Source organism: Myotis nattereri (assembly GCF_964212035.1).
Source record: "Myotis nattereri genome assembly, chromosome: 8".
Classification (NCBI taxonomy): Eukaryota; Metazoa; Chordata; class Mammalia; order Chiroptera; family Vespertilionidae; genus Myotis; species Myotis nattereri.
This window is the reverse complement of record NC_138083.1, coordinates 87,668,528-87,696,525: the sequence shown is the minus strand read 5'-3', so window position 1 is coordinate 87,696,525 and position 27,998 is coordinate 87,668,528. Positions and strand designations below refer to the sequence as shown.

General features: G+C 47.6%; 1 protein-coding gene across 4 annotated transcripts in view; it reads left to right on the top strand.

Annotated features, from left to right (window-relative positions):
- Positions 1 to 27,998, top strand: part of MAPRE2 (microtubule associated protein RP/EB family member 2) — a 119,420-nt gene that overhangs the window by 47,456 nt on the left and 43,966 nt on the right. For 3 of the 4 annotated variants that reach the window (XM_081097724.1, XM_081097723.1, XM_081097725.1), the window contains one exon: positions 19,704 to 19,831. The exons of the other annotated variant lie outside the window; for it this stretch is intronic. In XM_081097724.1, coding sequence (XP_080953850.1) covers positions 19,711 to 19,831 — 121 coding nt within the window. In that variant the 5' untranslated portion in view covers positions 19,704 to 19,710. The remainder of the gene's footprint in view (positions 1 to 19,703; positions 19,832 to 27,998) is intronic. 4 annotated transcript variants of the gene reach the window in all.

Below are 27,998 nucleotides of genomic sequence, written 5' to 3'. Positions count from 1 at the left end.
GGTTTGAGAGAGCAGAGTCCCTGCTGTAAATAATAAATAACACAGTGTGTGTTGCTGGGAGTCTGTGAAGCGTGTGATGCTGCACACAGAATGCGTCCTGAGTTGATGGCCGGACTGTGATGTGGCAAAAGCCTGAACTGTGATGTGCTCTTCCATGAGGCACACCTAGATTTCTGCGAGCCAGTGTTACTTTTTCCGGAAGTCATATTTGTTTTTGCTTTCTTTTAAAGACATTTATCTTTTTGTTCTTGAGAGTCAGCCTACCTTGGCAAGACCCTGAGCGGTAATTTGTCAAAAATGCCAGAGGCCTTGACACCTCAGGGCTGCGTTCTTATGTGCATTCCACTTTGCTTATAAACAGTAGAATCCTTCATTTAAGGGTGTGATTCCCTGCAAGGTTTGCAGTTGGTGCTCAGCAAATCAGGGGGAAGTGAAGCTACTAGAATGGGCTCCTCTACCCCCCACCCCCCCACCCCCACCCTACTTGACTTCCTTTTTATCGTTTTAGAATGCCAAAGCATGTCTTCAGATTGCTAACAGTAAACAATTTCCAATTCCCACTCTCTAAATAATTCCACAGTTATTGTTATGTTGAAATTGAAGCCAAAAATCCAGCAGACGCTTCATCTGCCCTTTTAGCAAACTTGAGTTCCTTCTGTCTGCTGAACTCCAGACCGGGGGCTGGGACTACAAAGGTGAACACGGCTCGGCCCCTTCTTGAAAAGCCTCTGGCACCCAGGGCCCCGGGTGGGCGAGGAGGGAGGACTGTGAGGTGGGGAGATGTTCACACCTGACCCCAGTAAAGTAATTCTGTGAGGATTGTGCTGACACCTGGCAGAGGCAGAGTGATCGGGCCTGTGATTTTCACAAGCTCTCAGAAAGGCAGCGTGAAAACAAAACCTGTGTGTGAGTGTGCCAGTCCTCGACCATGAGCTGTGTGTATACGCTTTAATGCCCGTGCGGCCTGAAGGCACAGCGTTGAGCTTGGTTTGAGTGGCCTATGTGGCCGGACGGTTACTTCTCCCTCGCCAAGAGTCACTGGAGGACAAGTGAAAAGGCTTATCTCTCTTACACTGCGCTAACTTTTATGTAAAAAGTGAGGAAAATGAGAGCATATACGACTCATGAGATACCTGGGGAAAGTGTGAGGATAGAAGCTAATAACTGGGAACTGGACAGGTGGGTCCCTGTGTATTTTTTTTTTATAGAGTCTTATTTTAACAATGCGTTTTACCTGCTGAGATATATTGGGAAGCATCTCAACATATTCGTGGGCTTACTGAAGTCACGTGGATGATGTTTAAAATTTAAAATCTGCGTAAGGCAGTTGCCAGCCTTAATTACAACAGCCTCGCACATCACAAATGCAACGCGCTCCTGTAGCACCTGCCCTCTGAGTTTCACACCTCGTGTCCATCGTCCATCTTCGCTTCTCTGTGGCCGGAGGACCCCGGCTGCCTCCTCGGTTCTGCGATGTGTCCAGCCCGCTCGGTATGCGCCATGAATCCTGCACGAACTGCAGGGCAGCCCTCAGTGACGATTCTTTTTCCATCTCCTCTTAGAATTTTTGTTTTCTTCTCGTTGTTTGAGTACCTGCTGTGTGTCAGGTACTGTGTGAGGCCCTCAAACAGTGAGATCACCCTATTTCAGCCACTCGGCTGCGGTCCTCTGGCCTCCCCCAATCCTAGCTTAACCTCCCACCTCACGGACGACAATGAGCACTATCTGGCCTTCGTGACCCCTGCGACAGTGCTGGTGTGACAGCCCCTCACCCACCAGTCTGAGTCCCCATGGAGACTGACCAAGTAAGAGTCCCCCAAAGGAGGGCTTTGAATACATGATCCCAGCTGTAGGGACTGCTCACCACCGATAACCAGCCGTGAAATGGGAAGCTTGCGGGGGGGGGGCTGCGAGCTGAGGTCTCTGCTAGAGAAGGAGGGAGTGGAAGAGGGGGTGGGGGCATGGGCCCAACACAGGGTGAGGGTTTTGGGGGGTGGAGGTGCCAGCCCCTCCTTGCTCCTCTTCCCCCCACTCCTTCTGTTTCTGGGGGCAGAGTTCTCAGGAGGGAGGAGAAAGATGAGTCATCAGGCACCTAGGAGGGATGGAGACCTGTAAGTCTTTCCAAATCCCCTAGTGAGGCCAGCAACACATAGGATGTGGAAAGGCAGGTTTGGTGTTTGGGAAGCCAGTCTTTCTCTCCCTGGAATTTCTGATTGTCCTACCGCCCACTTGAGGGTGTCAGCATGAATAACAGCGAGCGTGCTCGCAGCCTGTGGGGTGGCTGTGTCACTGACACCCCAAGTCCAGTTCAAAACTTGGTCTGGACCGAAAAGTCGGCCCGGGCTCTGCAGCGCCCCCCTGTTCCTGCCCCACATCAGGACCAGCTGGGCTCCCCAAGGCCCAGCTCGCTCTGGGAGAGGCGGCGCGGGGCCGTGGCACAGCTCGGGCTCCGGCTGGAGGCCTTTCTCTTCCAGCTGCATCCCTTTCTGACTGTGTGATCGAGGGCAGAATTTTCAGCCTCTCCAAGCCTCGTTCTCTAATGTGCAAACGGCAATCATCGACCCACATCACAGAGTTCTCAATGAGGATTTAAATGAGAGGCGGAATATAAAGCATACCAAGCAGTGACTGGTAGAACTAAATGCTTTTCAAAATATTAGCGAGTACTGTAGCTTGGAGTCTTAACCTACTCTTTTCCCCTGTCTTTATTTTAGTCTATGACCTTTGTGTCCTCAGTACCTTGTGCAACACCTGGGCGCAGAGCAGATGTTCACTAAAAGTCCAAATTGAATGTGGAAAACAATTCAGACATTATACTGTAGTCTTTCCACTCTTATCAGCTTTATTAAGAATTAATTTACATGCCCTGACCCATTTGGCTCAGTGGATAGAGCATCGGCCTGGGGACTGAAGGGTCCCGGGTTTGATTCCGGCCGACGGCATGTACCTCAGTTGCGGGCACATGCCCAGTAGGGCCTGTGCAGGAGGCAGCTGAATCGATGTTTCTCTCTCATCGATGTTTCTAACTCTCTATCCCTTTCCCTTCCTCTCTGTAAAAAATCAATAAAATATATATTTTTTTAAAAGAATTAATTTACATAAACAAATTGTATCTGTTTAGAGTATATGATTCAGTGGGTCTTGGCAGTGTATGTACCCTGAAAGCCTTCACCCCCAAGATTCCTGATACCGTTGGAGTTCATATCGCCTCTGTCCACGTTACCAGGCAACCACTACTTGGCTTTCTGTCACACAGTATAGAGCAGTGATGGCGAACCTATGACACGCGTGTCAGAGGTAACAGGCGAACTCATTTTTTTGGTTGATTTTTCTTTGTTAAATGGCATTTAAATATATAAAATAAATATCAAAAATATAAGTCTTTGTTTTACTATGGTTGCAAATATCAAAAAATTTCTATATGTGACACGGCACCAGAGTTAAGTTAGGGTTTTTCAAAATGCTGACACGCCGAGCTCAGAAGGTTCGCCATCACTGGTCTAGATGCTATCTACGTTAATGGGATCATACAGATTGTCCTCTCCTCTGTCTGACTTCCTTTACTTGGTGTAATGATTTTGAGATTCCAGATCGGGTTTATCAGCAGTTCAGTACTCTGTATTGCTGCGTAAGTATTCCATTGTATGGCTATACCATATTTTATCATTCACCAGTTGGTAAGCATTTAGCTTCTTTCCAGTTCTTAGCAATTATAAGTCTATGAATATTCATGACCATGTCTTTGTGGTAACATATGTTTTCATTTCTCTGGGGTAAATACCTAGGCGCAGAATAATTGGGTCATAGGAATGGTGTTTAACATATAATATCATATACCAAGTATACTTAAATAATTGTCCAAAGTGGTGGTACCATTTTACACTCCTACCAGCAGAATGTGAGCATTCTGCTTGTTTCACATCCTTGGCAACACTTGGTGTTGTCCGTCTTCCACTTTGGCCATCCTCCTGGATGTACAGCGATATCTCACTGAGATTTTAATTTGTATTTTCCTGATGGTTAATAATGTCGGTGTTAGGTTTGATGGAGCAGTTGAGCTGATACGCTTCCCCCGGGAACTGGCGTATGTTTTCATGTGCTCATTGACCTTTTGGGTATCTCTAGTGAAGTGTCTATTCGAATCTCTCGCCCATTTTCAAAAATTAGGTGGTTTATCTTATTGTTTAAAATATATTCTGGATACTATGATATAGCGTTGACTGAATCTAACTGGAATATAAACCCCTCAGGAGAAAGGGACGTTGTTTCTCCCTGGTCTTTGTCCACAATGCCCTTTCTAGCAATTAGGTCCAGCTTCCAGCAAATCCGTATAAAATGATTATATTAAAAATAGCAAATTAATAACAGGATCATTATTTTAGCTCAGGAAAAAAAAAAAACCACTAAGCCCACTTTAAAAGTTTGATATGAAAGAGTTAAATTTAGGAGCTAGGTTTTCTATGGGGTCTTGTTAGATAAGAGACATTTTTTTAATTCTGTGGAGAAGAGCCCTGTAATAATGTCAATATACTTTTCTTTGTAGTGAGTGTCCCCTTAACGCTATATCAGATTTTCCACTGTTTTAAATTTTGAGGGAAATGTGTATAGAAATGCATTCTTTTTAAAAGCAGCAAGAAACCACTTCCACGCTTTCTAAACTTGCCCAGATAATTAAAGCATTAGATTCTCAATTTTTCTTTTTTTTTTCACTCTGAGGCAAACATCCCCCACCCCTTCCTTGCTCCACCCTCATTCCATCTGATGTGACAGTCTTGTTGTTGCCATTTGACTCCTGACTTCTCTAACCCCCTGAGGAGAAACTGCCTTAAGTAAAATTTGAAAACTGGGAAGCAAAAGCCCAGTAAGGCCTTGCAGTTACCTGAAAGGATCTGCTGAGGGAATGTGTGATTTCGAGAGGGTGGGAATGCCTGGCTTCCAGGATGTTCTCAGCTAAAAGCTGAATTTCTTAGCCGTGTATGTTTCAAAATCCACAGAGATTATAAAATATAAGGTCACTTATGATTTCACAAATGCCCTGGGCCTACAAGCAGGTTTTGCGAGTGTAACTTATTTCATCTATCATTTATTTTATTGCGAAACCTTCAGGCCACATTTCAGATGAGTGACTGCTTCCACGACGGTAACAATCTCTAGCTTTCTGCCTTCTGGCGGGGACTGAGCAGGTCACAGCCACTCAAGTATCAGCTGAGAGTGTTGTTTTGCTTCAGTTGAGGTTGTTCCATGAAAGGAAGCCAAATACTATTAGACAGGACGTCCTGTGATTCCCTTAGTTATTATGGCCAAGGACATGACTGAAAAAAAAGATAATTGCTGGCTTCCCTTCCTGGTAGCAAGGCGGCCCAGAACCAATGATGTCCATTTGGCTTTAAGGACTCAAATTAGCAAACAACTAAACCTCCCCCCAAGACCACCTGGAGAATGATAGGACATGGAAAAATGTCCGTCCTTTTATGCGAGCCAACAATGATTCAGTCATCGTTAGCATGTAAGTGGCTCTGTTATTTTGAAATAATAACTGAAAAAGGAGAAGTGATGAAACTAGCAGTTCTTGGAAGCAAACATGTTAACGTATAATAAAAGGATAATATGCAAATTGACCCTAACAGCAGAACCACTGGGAATGACTGGTCACTATGACACACACTGACCACCAGGGGGCAGATGCTCAATGCAGGAGATGCCCCCTGGTATCAGTGCGCTCCCACAGGGGGAGCTCTGCTCAGCCAGAAGCCAGGCTGATGGCTGCTAGTACAGCGGTGGTGGCGGGAGCCTCTCCTGCCTCCTCAGCAGCGCTAAGGATGTCCGACTACAGCTTAGGCCTGCTCCCCGCTGGCAAGTGGACATCCCCCAAGGGCTCCCGGGCTGCCAGAGGGATGTCTGACTGCCAGCTTAGGCCCGATCCCCTGGGGAGCGGGCCTAAGCCAGCAGGTGGACATCCCCCGAGGGGTCCCAGAGGGACCCCCCACCCACCCACCCCCGAGTGCACAAATTTTTGTGCACTGGGCCTCTAGTATTAACATAAAATTCTGGAATCAGGCATATTATGGCATACCTACATAGTAAAATATAGTAGATATTATACATGAAGAAGATAGGAAAGATATTCACAACATGTGAAGAAAAGCAAGCTTAGTACTAAAGTGTGTATGTACTGTGTTGGTTTCCTAGGGCTGCCATAACAAATGATCACAAACCGGGTGGTTTGACATGTACTCTCACCGTTTTGGAGGCTAGGAATCTGAAACGAAGTGGTTGGCAGGCCGTGCTCCTCTGAGGGATCGGAGAGGAGCAGGGAGAGGTGCCATTCTTAGCTTCTTTCTACTTCTCTTGGCCCCATTCCTTCCGGGGCTTATGGCTACATCACTCCAGTCTCTGCCTCTGTTATCTCCTGACCTTCTTCCTGTGTCTCCACTGGCCTTTTTTAAGGGCATAAGTCATTGGACTTAGGGCCCTAATCCAGTATGGCCTCATTTTAACTAATTGCATCCCCAAAGACTCTAGTTCCTATTAACAGCACATTCTGAGGTTTCAGGGAGACATGAATTCTGGGGGACACTATTGAACACTGTGTGGGTGTAAACCCATTATTATATATAAGTATGTGTGTATAAAATTCATACACCGATACCCTGCCCTCACAGACACACATCAAAAAGGTCTTTCATGTTATGTTTACTTTCTCCTTTTCCTATAGTGGAAATGTACTGTTTTTTATATAAAAACTTTTTGAAAAATAAGTAGCATTTTTACATTTCCCTTAAAAAAAAAACCACACAGCAATTTTTTTACTAGCATCCTACCTTGAGCTTACTTCCTTTGCCTCGTCAGACTATTCTGAGATATTTTATCCTTAATTTAAAATAAAAATCCTTAGTAGCATAGTTAGACACACATAAAACTATATATAATGAGCCACTTTTTACAGTATCTTCTGTTATTCTTAATATATCAATTATGACAATAGCTAAATTTGAAATAAAGTAAAATAGGTCTTGAGACAACAGATCAACCAGTATACTGCCAAGTCTTTGGCTTACGTTTGGGAGCCAAAGAAAAGTTACAGTCATACTCAACTGCAGAATTAAAATCCAACTTGTAAAAGTTTTAAAGTCTCTAAGTCACATTAATTCTAGGAACCTAGCTACAAGGCGCTGGGATAGGATGCTGAGGCACTTTACCAAATTTTACCAAATTGGCTCAAATACGCAGTCATTTCTAACACAAACACCTACTGTAGAGCCAACTTCATCCACTCACCCTTCTGAGGACGTTGTCTATAGTAACATCACTAGTTACTTAGTCAAATAGTTTCTAAGGTCTTCTCATACGTAATTTCCTTTCCCTTAATTATCTGTGAATGCTCACTGGTCAGTGGTTCTTTTTCTGTCTTTATCCCAAGTTTAACAAAACATTACAAATTCAGCAGAGACCACGATCCCCACAGTTGTGAAACTACAAGAGTATATTTATTACACTGTCCTTTGCTCATTCCGTAGAACTGCAGAATCAAAGGTTTCACTTTAAGAAACGTCTATGCGTCCACTCTTTCCCAAACCCAAGGGCCTCACCACGTGTCTGCCCCTCTGTTGTTTGTGTACCTGGTTCCGTTTGCGCATGGCTCGATTCTTACCCACTTTTTACTCGAATGCGCAGTTTTTGCGCTTCCCTTTGAGAATTACGGTGTCATTACACTGATGCTAGAATGTTTTCACTTCTGACCTATTACAAGGCAGTAGGTCAGATAACAGAGAGGTCCTGCAAGTGTGTGTGTGTGTGTGTGTGTGTGTGTGTGTGTGTGATTTTTGTCAGGGGCTGTTGAGTACTTCTAATGCAAAAGTCTATCAGTCCCTTCTTTATGTTCCAGTAAATAGATGGTAGGTGAGCCTATTAATTTAAGAAAAAAAACAAAAACCCTCTTGTTCTAATCCATCAATTTACCACTGGTGTGCCGCAAGAATGTTTTAAACATGCAATACCTGACTATCTAGCCAGGAGCACTGACCTCCTTTCCCTTAGATTGTCAACCAAAAAACAACACAACAACAATAGTCGTCCATGTGAATGAATCAAAATTATCCTTTTTTTTTTTTTTTTTTTTTTGGTCAGATTGGCAAGATAATTTTTTTTGGTGTGCTGCAGAATTGTAGATTAGTTTATGTGTTGAAAGTTATTAGTTTATAGTTTCATCATGAGATGAAAAAGGAGATACAAGGAAGACAGGACTGGTACCTGGCTGCCCAAACAAGAGGAGCAGGAAAGTGGGGAGGGGGAGAGAAGGATGGGCCGCGTTGTGGGGGAAGCGCGGAAAGCAGGGAGGCGTCCCCTCTCTGGCTGACGCGAATCATTGCCGCTGGGAAAGGAAGCTTTGGGGACAGAGGCCTGGGGAACTGGTGATGGAATAGGCTCCTACTTTGATTTGGCTGAACATGACTAATCTTAGCTCAGCGAGAGCTACCACCGAAATTTCCATTTCCTGTTCTCATGTGCAGCCGTCTTGTATGCAATTTGCAGGATGCTCTCGGGGGGTTGGGATGTCCTTTGATGTAGAAGCTGATCAGTACCTTGTCAACGAAAGCTAATATTTAAGAAGTTGGACGTTGAGCTGTTACTGTTTGACATTGGCCATTTTGGTGTTTGTGTCAGAGTCGGCTGTGGGAAGAATTAGGAGTGGATGGCACCAGCAGGGCTGGGCATAGGGGTGTACATTACCCGCTTTGGAGTCGAATTCACTGGAATAAATGTTAACACTACTGGCCTGTGCTTTCCTCATCCTTTTAGGCTTAACTTTATTGGTACTTTCCATTTCCATTCAAAATGTTCTCAAGGGTTTAAAAGTGAATTTTACCGTAATGTACATACAGACCTTTGGGTAGGCACCAGTCTCTAAGAGTGAGATACCAGGAAGGTTGTTTTTTTTAAAAAAAAATAAAAAGAAATAGATTTTTCTAAACACACAGTCAAGACACCAATCTGAAGTCTTTTATTGGTAGGGAAAAAAGCTTATAAGCAGTAATGAACATGATCTCTGTCCATTTTGACTAAAGTACCACAACAAGCAAATTGAGAGACTTACGTCCAAAATATGCACCGCCTGGAAATGGGAAATGTGGTGATTCCTAAAATGTTAGCATGGCATGCATGTTACAGCTGGCAGGTTTCTGAGCCAAAAATTATTCCCAGCAATAAACTGAGTAACTAGTCACCCACATCTCTACATTTCTGGGTCTTCAGGGAAGCTTCTGTTTTAAAGTGAGAATCTAAAATAGCCCTTGGTAGGAATGAAGAAGGAAAGTGCTTGTATTGAGACCACAGTTGTGTCCTCGCTTGGAGTTCTTTTCTCCCACTTACTTTCATGATGTAACACAGGCCGAGGGCAGACGGGGGCTTGGTGGAGAGTGCGAACCCTAGGATCAGCCCTAGACGCACAGGCTAGCTCTTCCCTTCTTAGCGGTGACTGGGCAGGGTCCCTGTACCTCCCCCTCCATAGTGACATAAAGGCCGTTGGGACCCCACCGCATGGTTGTGAAGACTAAGTGAGAACATGCATGAAGAAAAGGAGATGCCCGGGTTACCAGCCGGGCCGAGGGTAGCTCTGGAACGAGAAGCCGATGCCCCCGGCCGGCCCCTAGCTCAGTGCTCTCATGAAGCTGAGATGCGGCTGGTGAGTTTTGTGTATCAGTGTTGGAGACATGAAGAATGGCACATTTCTCCACCTTTTTTTTTTTTTTGACATGGAGACAAAGTCTTTTAATCCACTCAACCCCCATCTGTCTCCTCCTAACCCTCTCACATGGCACTAGAGACGACCAGTATATTGGCAATTGCGCACATGGTGTGATTTCAGGAGCCCCGTGCACTTCCCTCCCCACCATACGCTTCCACGCGTGCGTTCATTCAGCATTTACTATTGAGCCGCCGACGTGCCAGGCCAGGCCCTGCCCTGGAAGCAGGAGATGCAGCAGGAAACGAAGCGTGTTCTGCCTTCACAGCTTCAGTGAGGGGGCAGGAGGGAGTAGACAGACGGTAAAGAAGCCAGGTACTAGTAGCTACAGGTTGTGTTGGTATCAGGAGGGGGATGTGGGAGGACGGGAGGAGGCACCCCGAGGTGGGCAGGGAGCGCTTGCTGAGCAGCTGGCATGTGAGCCCAACCTGAGGCACGAGGCGCAGCCGGGATGCCCAGCGCTGGGCACGAACCCTCCTTCGCCAAAGGCCTCGAGCCCCATTAACCCTCAGGATTAACCTCCAAGCCGTCATCCCTTCATTTGCTTTTTTATAACGAGAAGGTTTAGAAAAGGTGGACAACGGAAGATGCCAAGTACCTGAGGCGGAACCAGCCCCGCCAGGGAGGGCCCAGAACAGCCCAGAACCAGGAGGTGGGAGCACTCAGCACATTGCCCACCCCCGCAGCGTGGCCTCGAGTGGCATGTTCCCGCAGCGGCCACACTCTGCGCTGTTTGATGCACCCAGTTCTGTGCTGGTGGCCCACAGCCGGGTGTGCGCACTGGTCCCCGGGCAGCACTCGTGCCCGGAGATGCTGACCCGGGATCGTTTGGGGGGGCGGGGGCGGGTGTGGGCATGGCCTGCCTGGAAATGACTGGGGTCATGGGAGAGGGCTAAGGTCGGGGTGAGCGGGAGCAGGGCCAAGGAGAGCTGGGAGAGTAAACAGCAGGCATATGGTCAGGAAGGAGGAGATGCACTGGGAGCCCAGTGGGGGGGGAAGGGGGGGGCACTGCCCAGAGCTGGTGCCCGAGGAGACCGGCCCAGCCTGTGGCATGGGAATGCGCTCGGGCCGTTGGAATTATTTTCGGAGCCTGGACACCGAGCCAGCCACTGCTTGAAGCAGATGGACATTCAGGCAGACACTCAGCTCTGACCATATGAAGAAGCGTGTGCCCATTTTGTGGGTGTTTGCGGCCTTAGCCTTGCGCCCTTGTTGCACGGAGCCGAGCTTCAGTCATATCGGCGAGCATCGTGAGTGCCACAAAGAACTTTTTCAGAATTCCAAAACGTCTTCATTCCTTAGATAAGAGCCAAGTTGCCAAGCCATCCAGGGCCACAGCTATTGGTTTGTTGATTCTGAGTTTTAAAACCCGATGCTGTTTTGAAAGTCGCCTGTGGGGTGCACTCGCTCACAGAGTGTAGGAGGTGAAAGTCAGGAGCCACTTACGGAGGCGCCTCCAGCGGGTTGGCACCGAGCCTGTCAAAGCTATGGAAGTGGAGGCAGGTTTTCAGGCCGGTTATGGACTCTCGTTCAGGCCGTTGGAGAAATCTGTTTCCATCACACTCCACTTTTTAGACCTAGAGTACTGGGAACGTGGGTGCTATGGCAAGGAGGAGCTTCCTCCCTCTGTAACCGTTCATGGCAAACGGTGGGCGCCCGGGAAAGGAATGACTCTCTGCTCATTCTCGCGGGAGGGGCAGGTGTGTGCTGGAGTCAGGGGCCCTGAGTGGCAGGTGGGAGTGGAGGCCTGGGCCCTGGGCAGGCGCCATCCGTAAGCAGGAGCGATAACGGGGAGCAGACTCATAACTGGGAAGGTAGGCCGCCTCGAAGAGCCGGGGACAGAGCAGGCAGCGCTGATAACGCACATTTCATCCAGTGTTTCTCAAAGCCCCTTAGTGTTAAAGTTCGTTGCGTTGGGATTCTGCACTAGATCTAAATTGGGAATAGCCTGATTTTGAGAAAAATGTAGTATTAGTTCCATATCTGTGTTTTAATAAAATGCACATGTTTCATAACCACTGGCACGTCTGATGTTTGCCACCGTCCCGTCTGAGGTCAGTTCTGCACTCAGACCTCCGCCCCGAGGCCCTCCTTGCTGGGCCACTCTCCCGGGAGGGCAGCCTGGAGGGCAGCCTGGAGGAGTGGTCGTGCACTGTCTATCTAATCCCCTAACACAGTCACAGGGCCTGTACAAAAAGAACAGACGCACCTCTCGAGTCAGCAAATGACCTCTTCAGGCCCCGTCCCAGCCAGGGAGTCCATGTGTGCGTCAGTCTCCCCCAAGTTCAGCGGAAGCCTTATACCCACATTTAAATGAAACTCGGTAGTTTCTGTAATGTCTCTCCAGGGAGATTTCATCTTGCCAAGGTTTGTCTTTCCAGCATGCTCTCTTCCCTCCCCTTCACTCCATCCTCCTCAAACGGCCTCCCTGCCCCCACACTTCAGGTCTCCAATAAAGAGGAAGTGATGAAGCGAGAATTACCCAGAGATAGCCTGTCCTTGGTGGCCTGTTTAAATCCTACCCCTCGCGGTATTGAATCGAGAGAATGAATTAACACGCGGCTGAGAGCAGGGACGTTTCTGGTTCAGGGGACACATTGACGCGTCACACCCCAGGGATGCCCAGCTCATTACTGGCACAGCCACTGGGGACTTCACAGCAGCCTTTTGTTAGGACGGAGGCCGAAGGGGGCACTCAGGCGGAAACTGGTTGTGCTGCTGCAAGGCCCTTCGGAGGGAAACTCACACATTCAAGTGACCATAGCAGTCTGAATCTACTCATCCCCACCCACCTTCAGATCGAAGACATCTTCTATACCAGCCATGGGCAAACTACGGCCCGCGGGCTGGATCCGGCCCGTTTGAAATGAATAAAACTAAAAAAAAAAAAAGACCGTACCCTTTTATGTAATGACTAGTGGCCCATTGCACAAAATTTGTGCACGGGGGGTGGGGGTGGTGGGCTGGGGGGAGTGTCCCTCAGCCCAGCCTGCACCCTCTCCAATCAGGGACCCCTAGGGGGATGTCCAACTGCTGGTTTAGGGATCAGGCCTAAACCGGCAGCTGGACATCTGTCTCACAATCCCGGACTGCTGGCTCCTAACCGCTCACCTGCCTGCCTGCCTGATCGCCCCTAACCACTTCTGCCTGCCAGCCTTCTCACCCCCAAATGCCGCCCCCTTGCTGGCCTGATTGCTCCCAACTGCCCCCCCCCACCAGCCTGCCTGCCCCCAACTGTCCCTCCCCCCCTGCCGGCCTGCTAGCCCCCAACTGCCACCCCTGCTGGCCTGCTCACCCCCAATTGCCCCTCCTTGCTGGCCTGCTCTCCCCCAACTGCCCCTCCTTGCTGGCCTGCTCTCCCCCAACTGCCCTCCTCCTGGCCTGATCGCCCCCAACTGTCCCCCACTGCAGGCCTGCTCACCCCCTATTGCCCCCCTCTGCTGGCCTGCTCACCCCCAACTTTCCTCCCCTCCTGGCCTGATCACCCTTAACCGCCTCTGCCTTGGCCCTGCCACCATGGCTTTGTCCAAAAGATCTCCTGGTCTAATTAGCATATTACCCTTTTATTAGTATAGATGTTTACTTTGAATTTATATTAGTTCACACAAACACTCCATCCATGCTTTTGTTCCGGCCCTCCGGTCCAGTTTAAGAACCCATTGTGGCCCTCGAGTCAAAAAGTTTGCCCACCCCTGTCCTATACTAATAAAAGGGTAATATGCTAATTAGACCGGATGTCTTCCGGACATCCATCTGGACGTCCTTCCGGACAAAGCCACGGTGGCAGGGGCTGAGGCAGAGGCAGTTAGGGGCGATCAGGCCAGCAGGGTAGGGCAGTTAGGGGCGACCAGGACAGCAGGGGAGGGCAGTTGGGGGCGATCAGGCCTCCAGGTGAGCAGTTAGGGGCATCAGGCGGGCATGCAGAGTGGTTAGGGGTGATCAGGCAGGCAGGCAGTTGAGCAGTTAGGAGCTAGAGGTCCGGGATTGTGAGAGGGATGTCTGGCTGCAAGATTGGGCCTAAACCAGCAGTCGGACATCCCCCGAAGGGTCCCGGATTGGAGAGGGTGCAGGCCAGGCTGGGGGACACCCTCCCCCACCCCCTGCACAAATTTCATGCACTGAGCCTCTAGTACTCGTATATTCGAGTGGAGAGTGGCCTTTGAAAACAACTTTTGGGGTTTCTGCCTTTGGCTCAGTGTGTGATCTATGGGTATAAATGTAAATTTTTTTCTTCAAAATATTAGCAGGTTGTTTTAGAAATATGTCACTTGTAAGAGAAGGAAATATTATATCAATGATTAGCTAAATCTCTTTGTAAACTCTCCCTCAGAATATTTGTGAATACTTAGAAGTATTTGCAAAATGGCTATGTCTATTAGAATGACCAAAAATTCTGACCAAAAAGCTGTGCTTATAAGTCTGTTTGAATAATGCATTTCCCCCTTACCTGGTATGTAACAACAGGCCAACCTTGAGTGTCCTAAAGCCTTTAATCAAAGGTCACCCTGGGAGATGGGGCTTAACAGTGAGGTCCCGCCTGAACCAGGTGTAATTCAGTGGTTGGTAAGGAAAGTGGCTTCTGAGACTCTGGACAGGGACCTCTGACACCTGTCAGTGGGACATGGCTCCTGGGAAGCAGAGGCCTGTAGACATGACTGAAGAAACAGCTTGGGTTCTAGATTAGCATCAGGGTTTCCGAGTTTATGTGCCGGGCTCCAGAAATAATCTCTCCAGGTGAAAGAGAAGTGCCGTTCCTCTTGGTACCTCTTTCCCAGCCTGTCCGTTGCTTTTGTGAACGGTGGGTTGCTCCCCTCAGTGATGGGGGGCGCATTGAAAATAGAAATTGTTACGAGAGAGAAGAAAGTCCCCCGTGCGGGCGTGGTTGTCAGTGTGGGAGGTATGAGCGAGCATGGCCGCTTGAGTAGGTGGGATTTTCAGTGTTTCATATTGAAGGTGAAATTTCAGTTGCATGTGGATTCCTTTAGGGGGGCGGGGGGGGGGCATGAGAAAGGCAACTCTAGGCAGGAGGGCTTCTAAAGGCTCAGCTTCCACCGGGTTCCGGATAAATTAACCCAAACAGAGCTCCCGCAGACAGGAGTCCACCTCGCGGAGGGCTGTTCTTCTCCAGATGGTCGTGTCTAAACTTGGGGAGCCTGGCAGACTCAGATGTTAGTTGTGGAAAAAAAATCAAAATCAGAATAAGCTCCACAGGCCTCATTCCCAAAATTGTTTCTTGAGCCCCTCTCCTGACGTCCACACCCCAAAACAAGCCAGAGCCAGCGGCCGGGGCACCTGGCGTGCCGAGACCTTGCCGAAAAGTCCGTTTTCCTCCAAAAGGAATGACCAGAGTGTGAAGGGAGGAAATGAGGAAACATGGCCTCCTCCCCACCACACACACACACACACACACACCACATGCACACACACAAACATACACAGACACACAGAGAAACTACACACACCTAACACACATGCACACACAGAGATATACACACACCCAACACACCACGCACACGCACACACATACGCACATACCATACGCACTACACACACATGCACACACAGACATGCACATACTATATATATACACACCACACACCCAACAAAACACACACACACATGCACAGAGTTATACACATACACCACACACACCCCCAACACACCACACACGCACCCAAAACACCACACACATGCATGCACACACAGAGACATACACATATACCAAACGCACTACACACATGCACACACAGACTAAACACACACACCCAACACACCACACACAGAGACATACACATATACGCACACTACACATACACACACACCACACATCCGGCATGCACACGTGGCGGGGATCTGTTTGTAAGGCTAGGGTGAGGCAGAGCGACCACATGAATTACAAAAGAAATACTTCCATGTGATGCCGCATGCAGAGCTAGCTGTGACATTTTATACATTTGTCAAATTCTGAGGAGACGCCCTTCCGGAATCATTCATAAAGGTTGGCAGATCTGTTCTCAGCCAGAGCTGTTGTGTGTTTTGTGGGGGGGCCATGGCTGGTGAGGTGTGGGACTCACATCCTGGTTCCCACGGTTCAGGGCTTGCCCAGCCTCCATCGGGCTTGGCTCAGTAGGATCGCCCAGGCTGTCACCTGGCATTCCTTGTTCCTGGGCCACATGCGGTTCCTCTTCGGCCTGGTGAGTGGCTGCTGCACAGCCTGACCCCGCCCTGCCTCCGGCCCCACCGAGTGCCGACACAGGGCGAATCGCAGGGCCTCAGGCCCAGGCTGCTCTGTTCTGAGCCAGGGGGTCAGTGGTCACTGTCCACGGACAAGCCCCAGCAGTGCCTTCGCCTGCGGGAGGTATGGGGTGGGGGTGGGGCTTGTTTTTCTGTGTGTGTTTTCTCTCTCCTGTTTGAAGAAATGTATATGTGTGTGTGTGTGTGTGTGTGTGTGTGTGTGTGTGTGTGTGTGTGTGGAGAGCCAGTTTTCAAGAAAGGTATTCAAACCGTCACAAAAACAATGTATAGATACGTTGTGGTTACTGGTTTCTTTCCCAGTAGGAGCAATGCATTAAAATTCACTTCAAAATAAAATGCAGCTGCCATGCTGACATATAGAGGCCCGCAGGCTGTGATGCTCCGCCGTCCTGACAGCTCTACACACGTGTGGCTGGTCAGGAACCTGACTGAGCACAGGCCGTCGGCCAGGGCTGCGACTTCCCTTCCTCTGCAGGGACGGCGCTGAGAGAGATGGTTACGTCCTGGGGACCAGATGGAGGTCCGTCTAAGAATAAACTCGTTTCCGGGTAAAAGGCGGCCGAGGACCCAAACGGAGGACAAGCCTGCCGGGCGCGACATGGGATGTCACTCTCCCGTCTTAACCATTTACTTTTCTTGACTGAACTGTTGGAAGTTACTCAAGGTCAAGAAATATAATACGTTGAATCACTTTAACACTTACCTTCGGTAGCACTGGGCACCCCCGTTTGTCAGGAAACTATATAGTTCCTGCCCTGCTTCCCTCACAGAATTTTTTCGGGCATCAAAATGGGAGCACGGGGTCACGTTAACTCTAAAATGATAGAGAAACTCCTTGTCATCCACACGACATGTCTGAAGAACAAGCTGGGGCAGGCACTCTTGCCTGTGTACGGTCAGATAGGTCGACACCCAAGAAAGTGTAGTAAGACCTTGGGGTTGTGGAGGGTGTCCACAGAAGAGCTGAGGCTGTGAGGCGCTCTCTCGTTGGCCCTGGTGTCATATTGAGACAACTGTACATGTCCTTCTGTGAGCTGTCTGGCCACCCGGAGAGCTGAGGTTTGACTCTGTGGGAGTCGCACCCGTAGAAAAGGTGGGAGCGGAAGGATTGAGAAAAGGTTGGGAGGCCCCTGACTGGGGAGGGAAAGAGCATGCCCCCCTCTGCGGAGAGGGAAGGAACCGGGGCTCTCGCCCAAATCCAAGGCATTGCCCATGGGGTGGGGGCTCACAAAGGGTGTGAGAGGCAACCACAGAGGGAGGGGAACTTAGGAGTATTTTGGCGAAATTTGGAGGAGAAAGGTCATAATATTTTAATCAGCATGGATGTAATGAGAAGTTAACTACGTTGATTGCATTACTATTCATTGGAAATAGGTAAGGACATCTACTTAATGTGTCGTTCTATTTCAGAAAATATTCCTCTTCACCCTTCCTCTCGGTTTGTTCTCTACCCTGGCTTTCCCGCTGGTCCCTGGCAGGTGGCTGCTCTTTCTACCGGGTTCCTGGGGCTGCAGCTGCGCCGGTTGGTAGGGTTTGGGGGGAGACATGGTGGAGGTGAGAGTGCTGAGCCTAGTGACTGCCATCTAGTAAAAAGTGCTTGGAGTTTTTTCTCAAGCAAAAAGCAGATGCTGTTCATTGTTCACTGGTCATCTTCTGAGCCCCTGAGGGCACAGGGCTTTGCTTGGCGTCTGTTTAGCTGGGGAAGGATTGCTGTCCCTGGGTGAGTAGGTGAGTAGGTGAGTAGGTGAGTAGGTGGACGTTCTCAGGAAAGACCTGGAGGAGATTGTGATTCATGGACAGCGCCTGCAGCACGACTTGCTTCCTTGTTTTCCTGGATTCTTTAAAAGCCAGCACAGCTCTTCGCCCTGCCCTGCGTACACTCCTTCTCTTAGGGAACCACACGTGTACTCACGAGTAGGTGGCTTTAACCTTCTACAACAGAGGTCCGTCGTCTCTCCCCTGCATGGTCTCCGTTTTGTTTGGAAGTCATCTACACGAGCATTTCAGCCCAGTTTGGCCTGTTGCCATCCAGCACAGTCTGCGCCCTGGTGCCTCATCCTCCGTCGTGGATACATTGCCGGGGAATGAAGGCGGAAGCTCTCAGCACGGCCTGAGAGGCCTTAGAAAGCATACCAGTGCCGGGAGTAGGCCAGCATGCGGAAATCCCACCCGACATCCAAAATACTTTAAATTTTGAATTATTTATCTTTTAAGGATTTATGTAATTTACAAAGTTTGATTAAAGCTTTAGATGGGTGTTTAAGGCAATGGTTTTGTTTAATAAACGATAGACTAAAGAAAACAGTGGAAGTTATTAACCAACAAATAAACAGCCTTCGATACTGTGGTGGAAAAGCAGGAATTATGCTCCCGCTATCCGAGTGCCAATGGCATGAGTGTCTTCAGGGGAAGAGAATTTAGAGAGGAGGATGCTTTTAAGGATGGGTGGATGGGTATTCATTTATTTTTAGTAAAAAACAGATTTTTATTGCTTTTTTAGAGTTAAAAAGAATGCCGAACACAGTTTCATAAATCTGTAGATTTTCATGTAAAAATCTATAAAACTGTAGTTTTTTTGGTCATATATAGTCGTGCTTAAAAATATTATCTCTGACTCCCGTGTACAGTAAAAGGGATGAGGAGCCTCTAGAGAAATGCCTGGTTTGGGGTCCGAGGCAGGAAATGTACAGTGCGGGTCCGGACCACGGTGTCGTACCGGAAAGCAAGGACATTACCAAAGACTTCCAGGACCTCGCAGGACAGCTCAGAGCCAGCCCGAGTTCCCCTCCACAAGCTGATGTCAGTAGAGAGAGAAACGGCCTGGACTGAAGCATGTCACATACGTTTAGGTCCATGAGTGCATTATTACACTTCAAAGATCAAACCCTGGTTGTTATCTTTGGAAACTATCAGGGAACTGCCTCTTTATTTTGAAAATTGCTAAATTAAGGAAAAGTACCAGGCATCTTTCCTGCCTTTCTTATATGACTGGTACCTCAGGGGGAAATTTCTCTTTATAGAGTTACTCCAGCTAGAAGGTCAAGAATGAAGAGCAGACTGTCACGTCGAAGTCTCTAAAGAACTGTGAGGTGTAGGCAGATGCCACCATGGCTACCGAATCACAGGGGTCCGTCAGACATCCTGTGCCTCCTGCTGGGAGCTCGGACACGCAGTGAGGTAGTCTTGCCCCCCGACCCCTCAGTTAGAACTTGAGTCAGATCAACCTTTCGATCCAAGTGCCCGTGTATAAAACACAAGGGCCACAATCGCATCGTAAGGTATAAAAAGCCCAACAACTCTATTGCACACCTGAAACTAATATAGTATTGTATACCAACTCCACTTAAAATTTTTTAAGCGTTAAAAAAAGAATACAGGGGACAGAGGAATATGTTAAATCACACCAAGGGGAGGCTGTGAGCAGAATCCAGACTGTGGGACCTCTACAAGACAGCCAGCCCAGTTCCTTCCACGGTGAAAACACTGCAAGGGAGATATTAGAAATGGAGACAAAGCCTGTAAATAATAGGAACCTAACGTGGCAGATGTGGAGAATAGGAAGAGGAGAAAGGGCTTAGCCAGAGCAGGGCTTCTCCATCCTTCCAGTGCTGCCTGGGACGCCCACCTTCAGCGGATGCCCTGCTTCCGAGTTAATTTTTTTCCTCCGAGGCAAATAAACATGTCTGTCTGTCTGTTTGTTTTCTAGCTGGGGAATGGCGGTCAATGTGTATTCTACCTCGATAACCCAGGAGACTATGAGCAGGCATGACATCATCGCCTGGGTGAATGACATCGTGTCTTTAAACTACACGAAAGTGGAGCAGCTCTGCTCAGGTAAGGCCCTCTTTTCAGTGTTTGCCTAACGGTTCCCTGTCGGGTGGAGTGTGATTTCATGAACCACAGCTGGTGTCTTCGGGGCAGGAGAAGCGTGTCAGCACTGCCCTATCACTAAAGGGGAGAACTCGGGTGTGACTAAAGGGGTGTTGGCGGGACCAGCCCTCGAGCATCTGAGAGCATAAGCCGTCCCGACGCAGCCTTTGGCTGGGCTCGCTGGAGCTCTGCGCTGCCTCCTGCCTGGTCTTCGGCCTCTCCTCTCGCATCCCCTGCCCACCACCACCTTCTGGTGCTGCAGTACAGGTTGGGTCTTGCAGCTCTCTTGTCCCTCAAAACCTTCAGGGCTCCGCGTCGTCCTCCCCTGGAGAAAAGATTCAAACTCTCCCCGCGGCTGAGAAGGTCCTTTCTGTTCTGGCTGCAGCTCCTCTCCTCGGTTTCACTGTGCGCCTCTCTCCCCTGCGCCCCAGCCCCCCAAACACTTTGTTCCCTGAAGACGCTCTCCCTTCTGCATCCCAGAGCCCTTCCTCACGCCCTTTGCTGGGGTCTTTCCTCTTCCTGTCACGTTTGGTAAAATCCCATTCGCATTTTAAAGTCTGCTGGTCGTCGCTCCCCCTGCAGGGCCCCCTGAGACTCGGCGCCTGCCCTTCCAGAATAAAACGCCCCCGTGCATCTCACTGAACTTCAGATCGCCACCCCGCCACCCGGTCAGGTCTTCATTGTGCTGCTCTTGCTGTGCATTCTGGGGCTCCCTCACATGTTATTTTTAATTTGCTCCCCAAAAACCCACACAACTAGCACAGGTCCCTCTGTCATTAGCAGTCCCTTTGCTAATCGCGCATACCGCTTTGTATTGCAGTGAATGCGCATCTTACCCACAGAGCAGGTGTATGTACATGTGGATAAAGGGGATGGGGCTGGTTATCAGAAAAAGAGGCACAGCACAGAAGAGGGCGAGGAAAAGAGTCCGAGAGGAAATTCCCAGTCACGGTTCTTACGTTAAAAGAACCCATAGGAGCTTCCTGTGCAGGTCAGTAGGGAGGTTTTGCTAGCAAATGAGAACAAATCAGAGGTGTGTTTTTCTTAGATAAATAAAATGTTATGAGTAATATACATAGTTTCTTTGCAGATCTTTCAAATTCCTCAAGCCAGATTCACCAGAATGTTAAGCAGCACTTGTGAAGGGTTCTGAAGCAAGATCTGTACGGTTACCTTAAAGTAGGCATTGGCGTGCGCCCTGCAACCATACCCAGCCGCAGTGCCGCCAGGTGTGGCTTGAGGAAACCTGTAGAAACACTTTTGATCTCTGCTAAGAAGAGAATTTCTATTGGGATGGCTCACTGGCTACCAGAGACTACAAGGCAGACAGTGCCGAGAATAGAGTTTAGATTTAGAGATACCTTTCTGCTCTGAAACGTGTTTTTGCTGGGAAAAAAGTTTGTTTGTTTTAGGCAATAGTTTCTTTAAAGTCAAACCTTCAAAGTGTAAAAGTTATGCATGTATGCCCTCCTGGGAGCTGCTTGGAAATGCACATTCTTAAGCTCCTTGACCTTCTTCCTCGTTTCTCTGGGTGTGAAGCCCACAATCTGCATCTGAACAAGCCCCCCCACCCCACCCCACCCCCACCCCCCACCCCGTGCTGTGTGCTGCCGCCAGGAGCTCGCAGTGCATTTCTGAGAAAACCCAAACCACTAAGACTGTAGTTAAATTATCCAGAGCCCTACCTGGCGCAGTGTCCTTATCCATAATTTAGTCTGTGACTTTTGTCTTTAGCGGTGGCATTTAGCGGGAGAGTGCTATCTCTCTGTTTATTTATTTATGAGTTTATTTATTTATGCCTCTCATTGTTCTAGAAGACATTTAAGGCAGCCAGGACAGTGCTGTTAGGATGAAAACAAAACCAAATACTGTCGATCTAAGTGATTGACCCTCATTATACTTCCGAATAGTCACATTGCTTGGGTAATATATTTCCCTCATTTCAATTCCTCTATTATTTTTTTTTAATCTTTATTGTTGAAAGTATTACGTAAGTCCCCCTTTCCGCCCTCCCCCACTGACCCCTTCTAGCCTGCCCCTACCCTCCGCCCCAGGCCCTCACCACCCTACTGTCTGTGTCCATGGGTTATGTGTATAAGCATACAAGTTCTTTGGTTGCTCTCTTCCCACCCACCCACCCTCCCCCACCTTCCTTGTGAGATTCGACAGGTCTGTTCCATGCTAACTCCTTGCCGTTGAAATGTGATTGTGTTTTAGGAGGTTGCATACACAAAACAGCTTCACCTGTTGAGACTGACTTTTTTCCTTGTTCCACACAGTTATTTTCTACTCTTTCTGAAGACTTAGGCTCTAATTCTGGCAGCCCCCCCCTTGGATTTTTTTTCTGTTTGCATTATTTCCTATTTCGTTTTTCATTTCCAGCTAAGACAGTGGTCGGCAAACTGGCCCCTTGAGTGTGGCTCTTCCACAAAATACCACGTGCGGGCGTGCATGTACAGTGCGATTGAAACTTCGTGGCCCGTGCGCAGAAGTCGGTATTTTGTGGAAGAGCCATGCTCAAGGGGCCAAAGAGCCGCGTGTGGCTCGCGAGCCGCAGTTTGCCGACCACTGAGCTAAGAGATCTCCCTCCAGCTAATATGAACACTAACTCAGCTCATAAAAAGCTGACCTGATGTGTCCACATTTGCATTCCATTTCCTTCAGAATGCCCTGCCTTTATCATAAATAACCTCCCATGTGTTTCTAATGTGAGCATTTTAAAAACTCTTTAAAGGGAAAATGGTGTGAGAAGGTAGGACACTTGGAAATACATTGCAGTCAATTGTAAAACGGTGACGCCCTCTTATCTCCTGTTATTTTATCCCAAGGATATCATCTTACGAAAATTTTCTTTGAACGTTAAATCTGCATTCAGATAATCATATATGTATTTGGTTTGCGTTCAACTTTATGTCTGGTGAAAAGCAAGTTCAAGCAAAAAAAAAACACAACTGTATAAATGGAGAGAGACTATCAGTGGGAGTGAATACCACCTATACCACCAGCTGTACTGCTCACCTGAATCTGTTTTGAAAAGTAGTAATATTTTGGGGTTTCCCATAGTGGAATGGGGGGCCTAAGCCCCGTAAACTATCAGGTTGGCTCTGCATAAAAATATTTCACGTTTTAGTTGAATCGTTTATAAAATGTATAGGGCTTTTGGAAGGGTGGGATGTTCTGTTGGACTTTAGTATCAGCCCAAACCAATGTACTGGGTATTTTATAAAGTACTCAAGAGGGAGAAAGGGCAGCTTGGTTCTAAAAACCCCGAAAAGCGGCTTTAGCAAGACACCTACCTGTTTTTGGAGGCGATAGAAAAGGTAGTGGGCAGTGTGGCGAGGAAGCACGGAAAGGAATGGGGAAGGGGCGTCTGAGGGGAGCAGAAGAAACATACAATTTCCTGTTCCTTTCCAACCCTCATCTCTGCCTAACGAGCTTTTGGTCCACGGCTGGGCCACTACCAGCGCTTGGCCAGCGAGCGCCTGACCATCAGCCCCCCCACTCCCACAGGCGGGTGCAGCCCACCCTCCCTCTGGGCCGCCGCCCCTCGCCCACCCTCCCGCAGGGGCCCAGCAAACAGCTGACGGCCCTGTCCCCGCCTGGTGAGCAGCTCAGTTATTGTCCTGAGCTTTTAGTATTTTAATAAAATGTCATTTGAATTCAATCATTTTTAGATAGAAAGTTAGGTATTTTCTTAACTATCTTTTAAAAAAAAAAAGACAGGAAAAAGATCAGGACTGAATTCCATTTCAACTTGTGCTTCTCCTAATTGTTTCAAGCTTTGCCGTGGGTCAGATTTCTGGTCTTTTCTTCTTCCAGAAGAACTGCTGATGTATGGTGGTCCTTGTAGTCACATTGACAGATCTGGGTCCCAGGTGGCTCCCTGGGGGGTCGGAGGGTGGGGCTGGCAGCCACGCCCAGGTCCTGCAGGGCCGGCTGGTGCTCTGTGGCCACTTTCGGTGGCGTCTGGGCTTGTTAAGTAGGTTGATCCCATCCGTGTGGTGTCCGCTGTGCCTCCTGCCTCTGTCTGCCGAGACCTGTCAGGAGGGCAGGTTAGCGATGAAATCAGCTCGGCGTCTAAATTTAGTAGCCCTTCTCTCCGTGGCTCCCGGGCTGAAACCAAGATGCTATTTCATCAGCATCTGTGAGCTCAGCAGCTTGCCTACTTAGCTTTACAAAGTCATTGGCTATTTGCTGCAAGAAAGTGAAGTCACCTTGGATTGTGTTACTGTTGTTAGAGATGTAATTGTATTGTAATGGAATGTCACTTGTGTGTGATGTATTATGTAGAGAGGTGCTTTTTTTGTTTTTTTTTAAGTTTTGGGCTGATAGCTTTTCTCTAATTTTAAAACAAGTTCACTTGGTCTCAGCATCCCAGCTGATTGCAGAGCAAGGGGGCAAAAGGGAGTGGGGTCATGGGGGGAGGGACAGGTCAGCCTCAGGGTCACGGCTGCAGTGGGCAAAACACTCCAGTGGCTCAGCGAATGGGCGGGTTACAAGGGGGTTTATTTTTCGAGCAGAATGTAGGATACGGTAACTTTTCCTTCTAAAATTACTTACATGTATCTTGATGCTCTGTTGCTAAAAATAAGCAAATTGATATTTTTGCTTTTATTGGGGGGTTTACTGCATTTTGTAGTGCTACGTACCATTGGGGAAAAGCGTGTATGCATTCACCCTCACTTGTCAAACTGCCAGTGTAGGTTTTTTCCCACCTATATGGATGACATATCTTTGCAAGCAGTCACATCTTCATTATCCTCACAATTGTATTCAGTGGTGATAATTAAGTTTTATTTAACACACATAGTTTGGCGCCCTCTTTGAGCGAGGCCTTGGGGACGCAGATGAATAAGACTGGTCCTTGTCCTCTGAGAGCTTAATACATCAGGGCCCTGTCCAACTGAAGACTCGAGGCCACCCTGTGGGAAGTGCTATTTCGCAAGAACTTTGAGCACATGGAGGAGGGCGGGGGTGGGGACCTGGGGGGGGGGGGGGGCCTCCATGGAGATCCCCTGGGAGTGGCTGGGAGCTGCCAGATGACTTAGAACGGCCATGGTGTGGAGAGTGGGGAACACCCCAGAAGTCCCTCCCTCTTGAGTGTGGTGGGGGGACATGCTCAGGAGAGCATGTGCTTATTAGGTACAGCCCGTAAATGCCTGAAGCGTGTTGTGTTCTCCGAGAGTTCCTGATGACCTCATCGTATGAGTATGTGAGAATCGTTTTTACTCTGTTTGAAGCAACTATGCATACATGTGGGATATTCTCAGGAAACTATAGAATTTCTCATTGCTTTGGGGGAATGCAGCAAATGAGGGCATATTATTAGAAACCTAAAACTAGCCGAAACCGGTTTGGCTCAGTGGATAGAGCATCGGCTTGCGGACTGAAAGGTCCCAGGTTCAATTCCAGTCAAGGGCATGTACCTGGGTTGCGGGCACATCCCCAGTAGGAGATGTGCAGGAGGCAGCTGATCGATGTTTCTCTCTCATCGATGTTTCTAACTATCTCTCTCCCTTCCTCTCTGTAAAAAATCAATAAAATATATTTTTTTAAAAAAAAACCTAAAACTAATCAATGTCTTGGAGAATTCTCAATAAGATCACAGAAATTTAATAATTGTAGGAATTTGTATTAAGCACTACTCTTAGTTAAATCCTAGACTTTCATCTCTTATTCTTTTCCCTTAACTGGGAAAATTCTCAGTCTTTAGGGTTCTTGGTAAGTATGTTGCTAATTTGCAAACTCTCCAGCAAGCAATTCATTGGGGTCGGAGTTTTGTGGGGAGTTTTTCCTTCTACTCTGCTCCAGTAAGGCTCTGCTGAGTTTTACCTGCCCCAAAACCATGAATGTTCATGGCTGTGAGTCTAGAGATGAGAACTGTTTTGTCCCATGGGCAGGTAGGTCATGAAAACAAGTAGAGGGCGGGTGAGTGAGGAGGTGGTGCTGATGAGAGTGGAGGGCTTAGAACAGTAAGTAGATATGAAGCCTAGCATCCACTCCATCAGTTTTACTACCTGGAAACCCAGCTCCATGGCCCCAGGAATCTCTGCGAAGTGTGTGGAGAACAGGGCTGGAGCCCAAGGATATAGTGTGTTTCAGACTCATCCTAATTCATAATTCTAATTTCAGAAACCTTACAGTCCCTTCTCTCCTGATGTTGTCTTTTTTTTATGATAAGATGCTTACTTTTAAAGCATATGATATGTTTTTTGAAGTCATTCCCCAAGATATATAAAAACCCGTGTCATAAAAAAAAAAATGTATGTTCCAGTATATTGTAAGTTCTTTTGATTTTTCTAACGATGTCAGTTACTTTACATGATGGATATGTTCCCAATAAAACATTATTTTGCATTTGTATTGCTATTTTTCTTTCCCTTTTCTCCTTTTCAGTTTTAATCATCTAAAGACTTTAACAGGAAGAGTATAAAAGTGGGGAGAACAGTCATTTCCTTTTATAAATGACTTTGTGATTACTTAAGCACCTCATATGTTTATCTGGGGAAAGACTTAAGAACTGGAGAAACCCTCAAATGTTTTTCAGCAGATAAGCTGGAGGCTCTTAGGAATGTGTTCATACCCTTTCTTTGTTAGTGGGAGGCCAAGGACCTCATTTTGTTCTTTGGTTCTTTGCCCTCTGAATCTGAAACATGCATTTTGGAAATTCACATTCCATATCTGAAATAATCCTATTCAATCCTATTATCTTTTTTTAAAAAAAAAAAATTTTTATTGCTCTCTAGAGAGGGAGAGAGATAGAAACATCAATGGAAAGAGAAATATTGATCCGCTGACTCCTGCACGGCCCACCCCCCACCAGGGATCAAACCTGAAACCCAGGCATGTGCCCCACCTGGGACTCTAACCAGCAACACCTTAGTACTTGGGATGACGCCCAACCAACTGAGTCACACCAGCCTATTCATTTTTATTTTTTATTGATTTCAAAGAGGAAGAGAGATAAAAACATCAATGATGAGAGAGAATCACTGATCGGCTGCCTCCTGCACACTCCCTTATTAGGGATCCAGCCTGCAACCCGGGCATGTGCCCTTGACCGGAATCAAACCAAAACCCTTCAGTTCGCAGTCCAACACTCTATCCACTGAGCCAAACTGGTTAGGGCCAGCCTATTCATTTTTAAAGCTCTGATTATTTTAACCATAATAAAGTAAAATACATCCTTTTATACTTTAAGGGTGTAATGATGTCATAATGTTGCAACTTTTACATATTTTCTTTACTATTTTCATTGTGCTTTTATATTTAGTATTCATTTCCATTCTTATAACAACCCTGTGCAGAAGAATAGGATTTTTTTATTCCTATTTTATACAAGAGGATAAAAGCTCAAAGAAAGGAAAGATGATTTTTTGTCCAGAAAAACTTATCTTTACCTTGGTTGGGTCCCTGGCCAAACAGCCATGCACATTTAGTGGATGGTCAATAACTACTTATGAAATGGAATTTAATTGAAATGCTGTTCAAACAAAGATAGGATTTGGGCCAAGAGGAGGAATATGGAAACCTTGAGTAAATGTACCATTTAGGTCTCAATTCCATGTTTTATGTAGTCAGCATATATTTATTGAGTGCCTACAGCATGTCAGATGATGGGCTAGGATCTGGGATACGGCCATATACAAAAAATACAGGTCATACCCAGTTAGGACCCGTTCTTTAACTACCACAGTTCTCCCTGACACATTTGTAACCAGAGCATTCAAGGTTTTTTCCTCAGCTTACCCACATACAAAGCGAAGGTGGAACAAGGCCATTGGAAAAAAGTAGACATCTCATCATAAAACAGCATATAACACTAATGTTGTCTGTGCACCATCAGACAGCATGTAACACTAATGTGCACCATCAGACAGCATGTAACACTAATGTCTGTGCACCATCAGACAGCATGTAACACTAATGTGTGTGCACCATCAGACAGCATATAACACTAATGTTGTGTGTGCACCATCAGACAGCATATAACACTAATGTTGTGTGCGCACCATCAGACAGCATGTAACACTAATGTTGTGTGTGCACCATCAGACAGCATGTAACACTAATGTTGTGTGTGCACCATCAGACAGCATGTAACACTAATGTTGTGTGCGCACCATCAGAC